Genomic DNA, 10,662 nt, shown 5'->3' with positions numbered 1-10,662 from the left:
TCTCCTAATACAAAGTTGGATTTTCAGAATTTTCGAAAGTTTTCGCAATTTTTCGAACTTATACTAGGAGAACATGATACCAAAAGAGATGGCACAGAATTTTCGTGGCAGGGTGCGGAAAAAAGAACACATTAACTGTTGTAACTAATATTCTGTATTTTTCATCAAATAAATTACAATTTTAAAGGTGTACATATAAAATAGAACAAAATAGAACTAAAATATTTCGTGTATGTGGGCCGCGTTTGCATGCATGTCGAAGGTAGAGTACAGGCGATTGCAACGGCACGAAGACAGTGGAAAAATCCACTGAAAACTATTTCGGAATATTAGTATTAGCAACAACTGAATATTCCATATACTTCTTTTTTACTACGGGTGTATAATATGATTTGACAAGAACAAACCATACACGATGCTTCGATTTAAATATTGAATATGACATTTATAAAGCCTGCTTTTACGTATCAAAAAAAGTACCTATTCTATATGCACCGTGAACGCGCAATTTAGTAATGTTAATTCTTACGCCTTCCTGATGTAGATGAAATCGGTATAAAGATATAAAACGGTCATATATGTAAGCTAAGATTTAATCCGTCACTGTATATATTGTTCATGCAAATACTCATATGTTCAAATTATTGATAAAACGAACGTCGAAAAACGAAAAACGAACGAGACGATAAAAGGACGAGCAGTCTCGTCAGGTCGGACACCGGAGAAAGACGCGTTGTTAATAAATGATTTAATGTTTTACGTCTGTTTAAATTCCTTACAAATTCAGAAGTGGGATCGAGGCAACCGTTTTGCAATTTCTTGTCGGTCTTGTCGGTCGAAGTTTAAGTTACGTGACGGACGTTTGTGTGAAGTGTGCATTCCGATTAAAAAATGAATTGTTCCCTTACGGTGTCGGAACTGAAGGAGAAGCTGAAAACCAAGAATTTGCAATCGACCGGTACGAAAGCCGAGCTGTTAAAACGGTTACTGAATGCTAATGTCACAGCGGAAGAATTAGCCATGACAGAGGTCGACACAGAACCGCTGCCGGGGTCGACCAACGAGACTCAAAACCAACCCGATACGAGAGGGCTGGACGAGATAACCATCCGTGAATTAGACGTTTTAAGAAGAGAACGAGATGTTATCGCTCGGGAGAATGAGCTGCTTAGGAGAGAATTGGCGTTATTACGGGAGACGCCAAGCTCGGAAACAATCCCATCTGGATGGACGAGAGTGAAAAAGTGGCAAGAGTTAAAAGACATAGTGGGTGAATTTAGTGGAAGCAGTAACGACTTTGGTCGGTGGGAGAAACAGGTGAGAGGACTCCTGTCGACGTACGAGTTGGACAACCACCAAGCGAAAGCTTTAGTGTGTAGCAGATTGACAGGTCGTGCATTGAAGTGGTATCACTCAAGAATAGACTGCGTAGACTTAACTGCCCACGAGCTTTTGAGAGAGTTGAAGAGACTGTACGGGCAACGACCGGATCCATTATGTTTGAGACGTGAGCTTGAAGCGAGGAGAAGTGGGGCGTGGAAGAATCTTTCACCGATTATGTGCACGATAAGACAATCCTTGCAAATCGAGTACCTGTTTCGGAAACAGAATTATTCAGCTACGTCGTCGATGGTATACCGAATAGGGAGTTGCAAATACAGGAAAGGTACAGCGTTATGAGTCCGTGGACGAAATACTGACGGCTTTCACGAACGTAAAGTTGCCGGCGGGAAGACTACGACTTTCGGAGGGAGTTTCGCTGTCCGGAAAAGTCGTGTCATCAGATGGGTCTGGTAGACCACCCATACGAAGACCATCGCCGAAGGAGGGACTAGGATCAGCGAGCACCGGGCGGAGATGCTTCAATTGCAACAAGCCAGGTCACTTCTCAGCCGAATGTACGAGACCAGTGAGAGAGAGGGGATCCTGTTTCACGTGCGGAAAGATGGGTCATCGAGCGAATCAATGCAACGCACAGACAACGAGGAACGACGTCAACTACATCGCGCGCGGGCGAAAAGAAGGCGATGATTTTCGGCGAGCGGTAGAAATACAGATAAGTAGCGAGTGCGGTAGTTTCAGTTCAAAAGTAAACGCACTTATCGATTCGGGAAGTCCGATTTCTTTTGTTAAAGAGAATTGCGTTCCGAGAACATGTTTTACAGCCGATCGCGTTTCAGATAGGTTTCACGGGATTAACGGTAGCGACTTGAACGTGTTAGGAAAGACGCAAGCCACAATTATTTACGACACGGAAAAATATTGCGTTATGTTGAGAGTTGTACCAGACGAAACGATGAAAAACTCTTTAGTTTTAGGACGCGATTTCATGAAAATTGCCAACTTATCGTTGAGTAGAGAGGAAACAGTAGAACGCGATGATATAGCCGATATTATGAACATTGAGGTAGATCAGGGTAATACGTGCATCAGCGCCGATGACATGCGTTTTGACGAGAACCTTTCTAATGAAGTAAAGACACGAGCGCGGGAGTTATTTAGTAAAATGTACATTAACGCACAAAGACCTGTGGAGCCAAGTGTAGAAAACACAATGAAATTAACACTTACGAGCGACAAACCCTTTTCATTTTCACCTCGTAGATTATCGTATGACGAGAAAAACAAATTGCGTGGTATCCTCGATGGATTATTGGAAAAAGGGATAATTAGGGAGAGCACATCCGAGTACGCGTCTCCTATCGTTCTAACGAAGAAAAAGAACGGGGAAATTAGAATGTGTGTAGATTTCCGTACATTGAATAAAATCACGATCCGCGATAACTTTCCGCTGCCATTAATCGAAGACCAATTAGATTTGCTGGAAGGGAAAAAGTATTTTACCACCCTCGATTTAAAGGATAGATTTTTCCATGTCAAGATGCACGAAGACTCGATTAAATTTACATCTTTTGTAACACCTTCCGGGCAATACGAATACACGAGGATGCCATTCGGGTTAAAGGGCGCGCCTCTTAAATTCCAACGCTACGTCACTGAAATCTTTAAAGAACTAATCAACGACGGCGAAATATCTGTTTATTTGGATGATTTTCTCATCGCGACCGAGACTATAGAGCACCATTTAGAAGTCCTTGGAAAAGTATTTAAACTACTGACAGTGAATCTTTTGAATTTACGGTTAGATAAATGCAGATTTCTCCAAACAAAACTCGATTATTTGGGTTACACGGTAACAAGCGAAGGAATCAGGCCGACAGAACGAGGCCTCGAGGCGGTAAAAAAATTCCCATTTCCGCGAAACGTTCGAGAGGTGCAGGGATTTTTGGGCTTGAGTTCATACTTTCGGAAATTTATTGAGGGTTTCTCCATCCTCGCGAAGCCCCTATACGATCTTACGAGGAAGGATGCAAAGTTTCAGTTTGCCGAAAAAGAAAAACAAGCGTTCGAGACGCTTAAGAATCGATTGTTAAGCGCGCCGATATTAAGTATTTATTCTCCACAAGACGAGACCGAGTTGCACTGTGATGCGAGCGCGTCCGGGTTCGGTGCTATCCTGTTACAAAGGAAGGCCGATAAGAAGCTACACCCAGTGTTGTACTTTTCTAAACGCACGACTGAGATTGAATCACGCTATCACAGTTTTGAGTTAGAAACGCTAGCAATCGTTTCTGCTCTCCGACGTTTCCGAACATATTTACTAGGAAGAAAGTTTAAGATAGTTACGGATTGCCAAGCTCTTAGTCTGACGCTAAATAAAAAAGAGACGAATCCCCGAATTGCACGTTGGGTGCTTGAAATGCAAAATTACGATTACGAGCTAGAGCATAGGGCCGGTTCGCGTATGCTCCATGTAGACACGTTAAGTCGTCAGGTTTTTGTGATTGAAGACAATTCGTTCGATAGAAATTTAGCGCTATGCCAAAATGACGATAAAGTTATCGGGAAAATTCGTACGGAATTAGAAAATTCAGAAAATAAATTGTACGAAATGAGAGACGGTCTAGTATACCGGAAGCATCAGGATAGAATTTTGTTTTACGTGCCGAGCACTTTAGAATCAAGTATTATGTACAAGTACCACAATGAGATGGGACACGTCGGAATTGAAAAAACGGTGCGAAACATTACGGATAGTTATTGGTTTCCAGATATGAAATCCAAGATCGAGAAACACATTCGCGGCTGTTTGAAATGTATCGCATACACGCCGAACTGCGGAAAGTTAGAGGGAACCTTGCACTGTATACCGAAGGGTGATAAACCTTTCGATACCCTACACATCGACCATTTAGCTCCTGTTTCAAGAGCACATAAATCGGGTTACAAATATATATTTGTTGTAATCGACGCGTTCACCAAATATATAAAAATGTACGCCACTAAGACTAAGAACACCGCTGAAGTCATAAAGTGTCTAAAATCGTATTTCGAGCATTATAGTCGACCGCTGCGCATAGTTTCGGACCGAGGAAGTAGTTTTATGTCTCACGAATTCAATGAGTTCACACAAGAATATCATATACAGCATGTTAAGATAGCGACCGCTTCTCCTCAGGCGAACGGGCAGGTCGAGAGATATAACCGCACAATTTTACCGATGATCGCCAAATTGATGAGTGAGCGTGGTGTGGTATGGTATAATGTATTGCGAGAGGTTCAATTTGCGTGTAATAATACTGTTTGTAAGTCTACCGACAAAAGTCCAAGCATGTTACTGTTTGGTATGCGACAACGTGGTGAGGTCATAGATGGGTTGCGTGATATGTTGGAGATTAGTGGAAAGATAAGTATTTCCCGTGATTTGAATAGCGTCCGAAAAGAAGCTAGTAACCGAATTCGAAAAAATCAGGAGTCGCAAAAACGCATTTTCGATAAAAGACATAAGGCTCCGAATAAATATAGGGTTAAAGATAAGGTGCTTATCAGAAATTACGATTGCACCCCAGGAGTGTCAACAAAAATAATTCCGCGGTTCAAAGGACCGTACGAGATCGATCGTGCATTAGTGCATGGTGAATGTCAACATTTACCGGTGTAAGTCAGAAATAAGGGTATTTAGCAAATATTTCGGACATACACCAAGCGACTATGTGAATGTTGACATTCACCGGTGAAAGTCGACATTCTCCAGATTTCGGTGTTTCACTGTAACATATACATCATTTGGATATTACAGACATAGAGATCGCAGAAAATACACGGAGAATAGTGTATATGTTACAGTGAAACACCGACAGTGAAACCATGCACTAATGGTGAATGTTGAACATGTTGGAGATTTATATTTTCTTCTCCGTAATTCAGTCGCTATAAAACGTCACGCCAAGTCGTGATTAATTTCGGGTTATGTGCGTTACGTTACATTTCCTCATAAAAAAGGTTTAGGGTCAGGGTTAGGGTTAGGGTTAGGATTAGGGAATCACTTGGGGGTAGAAGGGGGTGAATCGACTTTCGTTTTTTTGACTCTTCTGTTTTGGACCTCCACCAGAGCATATCTGTGATTGTCGACATACACCGGACAGGGTTCCGAATATACAACAATGTAATAAAATATTCGATCTTTCACCGACGTATTTGGTATCTGTTGACATGCACCGGTAAAAGTCGACAGATACCAAATATGTATATTCGGACCCTGTCCGGTGTATGTCGACAATCACAGATATGCTCTGGTGCAGGTCCAAAACAGAAGAGTCAAAAAAACGAAAGTCGATTCACCCCCTTCTGCCCCCAAGTGATTCCCTAATCCTAACCCTAACCCTAACCCTAAACCTTTTTTATGAGGAAATGTAACGTCGTAACGCACATAACCCGAAATTAATCACGACTTGGCGTGACGTTTTTTGGCGACTGAATTACGGAGAAGAAAATATAAATCTCCAACATGTTCAACATTCACCATTAGTGCATGGTGAATGTCAACATTTACCGGTGTAAGTCAGAAATAAGGGTATTTAGCAAATATTTCGGACATACACCAAGCGACTATGTGAATGTTGACATTCCCCGGTGAAAGTCGACATTCTCCAGATTTCGGTGTTTCACTGTAACATATACATCATTTGGATATTACAGACATAGAGATCGCAGAAAATACACGGAGAATAGTGTATATGTTACAGTGAAACACCGACAGTGAAACCATGCACTAATGGTGAATGTTGAACATGTTGGAGATTTATATTTTCTTCTCTTCTATTTTCCACCGATCCGTGTCAAAAACTTTTGGCCAAACTTTAATTGTTTATCAATCAACGATGCTCATACTCTTGCTCACTCTGTACAAAGCTTTTCAATTGCAACGAGACGTTCACGCAAGCTCTCACAGACCAACCGTCAAACCAAAATTTGCTTCCTAACAATCACGTTAATTTAAAAAAGTATCAAAAGTATAATAGTAATTTAATAGCGCTACACATGATCTGCGGTATTACGATGGGATACACGAACCATGACGCTCAAATTGAATTACTTTGAAAATGTATCGTCTTGATGATATCTTTAGATCCTGACGATGGAGGATCGATAGGCGAGAACGAATACCTTTTGGTGGTAGACTGCGGATCTTTATGCGTTTGTAATAGGAACAAGTAAAATGTATAATTGTAATGACGTTAGAAGAACTTGAGAATGTTATTACATTTGATGTACAAAATTTATTTAAAGAAGAAATATTATCTTCACTCGACCCGCGTTTCTTACGATTAATTTGGAAGCTTTCTGTTTCGCACACAGATCCGCAATCTGGTAATAATACATAACAATTGTAAAGCCAGGGGTCTGATCAATTTGACCCCGTTCTTACATACGTTCTAACAACTATTCTCGTTTTTACAATATATCTATATATAATTTACATACAATACATTTCCATACAATTCATTTACATACAATACACTGTCAATGCGGTCCCGAAAGGCCTTCTGGGTAATGGTCATTACGCTCGAGATAATGACCCAACCGGGGCGAACAGAAATATAGTTTCGAACACTGAAGCCCCGTCGACTCAAACCCTACACCCTGGTTTCGAATCTAGGGGCCAAACGTCCCCGGTCCCGTCCCGGTCTTCAGGCACCGCACTGACACATCCACTCGGTCAATTTACAGTATGTGCAGATTTTCACAGTTTTTTAATTTCGAGTCCTCCTTGCCAAACAACCAAGTGAACACACGCTTGGCTTTCATACTGGCACGTACCACAGTTCTTGATGTATACCAGTGACCGCCGCCTGCGGCCCCGTTCGCGGCTCCGTTGTCCGCGTTCTTCAGCCGAATCTGGTGGAGTATCCCGACCAGAAGGTGATCTACGTTGTGGTTGATGGCTACGGAGATCTCGGCGTACTTCACCTGGTGGGTGCACGCCATGCACTTGCCGTCTAACACGATGGAAAATTCAATCAGCGACCGTTTCACCCTTTCAGTTCGAGTAACTATTCTAAAAGTGGAGCGAACGACATCAGATTTGTGGGATGAATGGTTCATTGTGCGTGCGTGCGTGCGGGCGACCGGATCATGTTGCGACGGTCCGGCGCCGGTATGTTTGGAAAACTCGAGTGACTGAGGAGGCGTGAATGAAAAGTGTTTAGGTCTAAGAGATAGGAGAGTTTGTGTATTTCTAAGAATGAAAGCGACGGATGCAAGAAACAGAGTGCAAGCGAGACGAATGCAAGGGGGTGAAAGACTATAAAGCGTGGATGTTCGGGAAGAGCGGAGAGAGTAGAGTTGCGACTGCCTTGCGAGAAAGAGTGTTAATCGTGTCAGCGTTATTTCTTCTAAATATATTAATATTCAGTAAAGTGTTTCAAAGAGATTAATCTCCCCATTTCCCAAGATTCCTACACTATTGATTCTGAGGAACAGAAATTATTTATCACCCGGTCGGATGCTACTGAATTTCTCAACGGGTCTAATGTAGTTATGTACTTTTTGAAACGAAATCATGTGCTGAATAACTGAATACAAAGTGTAGAAATAAATGTAGAAGTCTGTGGTAATACATTAAGAGAAAAGTTTTCAATTTGCATGATCTAGATGAAAATATATTTAGGAGGATTTTGTAAGGACTCGACGGGACAGAATCTTCGAGGTTCTATCTAAGCAACGACGAAAAATTCCAACGTTCTGATGCACCGAAGAAGAATCGTCGAGGAACATCATTATCTGATCATTCGAGTAACTAGCTCATTTCTCTCCAAGGAAAATCCATTAGACGGGGCCAATGATTCACAGTTTCCAGACAATAGAGTTCACCGAGCCTTTTTGGTCAGCGGACGCTTAGAAGTTTAATCGCGAGATTAACCCCGTATGTATTATGAAAATGGCCCTCCTATGGGCACGCAATATGTCTATGTCGAACGCAACAATGTAGCCGGAGCCATCGAGAGCTTCTTCTATTCGTATCAAATTCTTTGGAGCGGAGCGACGTGAATGGTCGACTGAAGAATATTGACGATACATTACAACCGTGGACACAAAGGTGACGAATTCCGAACGTTAATTCTTACGCCTTCCTGATGTAGATTGAAATCTGTATAAAGATATAAAACGGTCATATAAATACAATTTCCGATCCATCGATTAAATTGAAAGGTAATATGCTCACAAAGTATAAATCAATACGATTACGAAAAATATTACTAAATCTATACAGGTTCATACTTGACCAAATAAAGAATCATACAAAAGAAACTCCAAAAACAAATGTACAGAATATTAAATAAACATTACCATAAAACTGCTGTATGATCATATTAAGCTGTTTTCCGATTGGGAAGGACAGTCAACTTTTTGCGTTTGAGTCGCGCAGCATTCTTCCGTTCGTATTATCGGCTCGCCGTCTAACTTTTCCAACGTCGGTAAGCGTCGAGCGACCTCTGACCTCCACTGCTCCAACTAAAAAGAACGAATATTAAAAGTTAATCAAATTATACAATTTTCAAATGAAAAAGGTAGCTGTAAAGTACCTCGACGCTTTCGTACAGCGGATTACCAACGAATACGAGGTCCTGGAGGTTCGCGAGTTCCTGAAGCCTGTTGAACTCGTTCCAGTCTCTCACCAAGTTGTTCGACATGTAAAGGACACGAAGATTTCTCATCGCGTTGATTCCCTTTATTTTCTCGATCAGGTTGTAAGAAATCCAAAGCTCCTCCAACGTGTCCCCTAAAGGCTCCAAGCCGGAGAATCCTTTAATTATGTTACGACCCAGCGATAGGACCCTCAGGTTCTTCAATGTTCCGATCCCTGTGTCAAATGAGAGAAGTTTAATTAGACGGGATGTTTTAAAGGAATCTATACAAGCTGTTTTCTTGGAACCTAATGAAGATTAACACCACTTCCTATTTCAAAAAATATTTAAGGCCTTGCTATGCCCTTAGCACTAAAATAATGAATACCGTTCTAAAAGATTGGCCCCTTTGGATCGTTTAAGTTAAAAAGGAAGTTTTGATGATTTCATTAGATTCTGAGGAAGCGATTAACGTTGAATTGTATCCAGATAAAACGGAACGCTCAAGTTAAATGAAAATAAAGGCGACCTGAATTCAAGAGGATGATCGCAATACGAAACGGCGCAAGATCTGCGTTCAATCGAATTTCCAGGCGATCGAGTTACATTAATTGAGCCACAGTTACGTGTCAAGGGAGTAAAGTCGCGTTCATCAGAGTCTGGCACTATTTCGCGCAGCCCGGAAGACGTTGGGGGCGCTGCGAGCTCCTCAGACTCCCTACTCCACTACTCAGTCCCCACTTTGTAGACTGCGAGATTAATATACGCGGTAGAACAAAAGTACAGATTAATAGGCAGAAGAAGTGGGTAGGAAATGAGTGGCGAAAATGGGCTTCATTTACGAATTTTTATCTTAGGAACTGTTTGTCCGATTGCGCTAAATTTTTTTTTGTTTTATTTAGAAAGGATTGGACTATAGTAATATAATTTTTTCAACCTCGATAATTAACTGTATAATGTCGGAAAATGTAAATGAATTCTTTCTTTACGTTTTTAGTTGAAAAATGTAAATGAAGCGACCATGGTGTGTGGGAACGAGGGAATTTTCGGACGCGGAAATTCCATCCTTCCCAAGTGCATGCCATAGGAGGTCGGGTTGAGGGCCAGGTCATTTAAGTGACGATTGCCAGAACCTTTCGCTATTTAAATTCGAAATACTTTGACACACCGCGTATTTGGTTGCGAATGCCGCTGCCGGACATGGCGTCACATCAGTCCGCTCCGCGCATGCGTAGTGCATTGGGAAGGGAGCCAATAAGAGCGAAGATGCGCAGAACGAACGTAAATTGGTTTCTGAACGATGCCAGACTCTGATGAAAGCGACGTTAGGATGGCCAGCATCTGCGGTCCATTTATCGTGCTTCGTAATGGAATTGCGCATGCATTATTATCTGTCCTGTCGAACGCCCGTCTTATTCATTATCCTCGTTCCCTTTCCCCCGTTCCGACCAAACTGAGAATCGCTTTCTCGTTGCGGATGTAAAATGTTTAACAGTGAATCTCGGGAGTAATATTTATTGCGAAAAAACGAATTAAAATTCAACCCTCCGTAAAATATCCTTGAAGCCCCACATTCATTATTTCTATTCTTTAATTCCCGTTTCATTCTCTCATTTTACTGAGGTAGGGACATTTTTGTTAAAGAATTCTACTACCGCCGTGTAAACGAAAAATTTCATCACCTGCAATTCTT

General features: G+C 41.6%; 1 protein-coding gene across 2 annotated transcripts; it reads right to left on the bottom strand.

The window, feature by feature from the left end:
* Positions 1–5,771: 5,771 nt before the first annotated feature.
* Positions 5,772–9,696, bottom strand: LOC143365135 (dynein axonemal light chain 1-like). 2 transcript variants are annotated; one of them, XM_076805061.1, is made up of 4 exons: positions 9,499–9,696; positions 8,928–9,205; positions 8,692–8,856; positions 5,772–8,491 (listed from the first exon to the last, which is right to left on the bottom strand). In XM_076805061.1, exons 2-3 carry the CDS (start codon positions 9,057–9,059, stop codon positions 8,710–8,712), a joined length of 279 nt encoding a protein of 92 aa, XP_076661176.1. In that variant the 5' UTR covers positions 9,060–9,205; positions 9,499–9,696; the 3' UTR covers positions 5,772–8,491; positions 8,692–8,709. The 2 variants fall into 2 exon arrangements, with proteins under 2 accessions (XP_076661176.1, XP_076661174.1); XM_076805059.1 differs by lacking the exon at positions 5,772–8,491 and having other exon boundaries at positions 8,500–8,856; positions 9,499–9,695.
* Between the last annotated feature and the right edge of the window lie 966 nt (positions 9,697–10,662).

Source organism: Halictus rubicundus, unplaced genomic scaffold, assembly GCF_050948215.1.
Source record: "Halictus rubicundus isolate RS-2024b unplaced genomic scaffold, iyHalRubi1_principal scaffold1374, whole genome shotgun sequence".
Lineage (NCBI taxonomy): Eukaryota > Metazoa > Arthropoda > Insecta > Hymenoptera > Halictidae > Halictus > Halictus rubicundus.
This window is presented reverse-complemented; position numbering and strand designations above follow the sequence as displayed.

Bases quoted from the DNA above. Each gene is read 5' to 3' on its own strand.
- LOC143365135 (XM_076805061.1), bottom strand. From the start codon at position 9,059: ATGAGAAATCTTCGTGTCCTTTACATGTCGAACAACTTGGTGAGAGAC. The intron at 8,857-8,927 runs GTACTTTACAGC...CGTTCTTTTTAG, and splicing joins CGCTGTACGAAAGCGTCGAG to TTGGAGCAGTGGAGGTCAGA.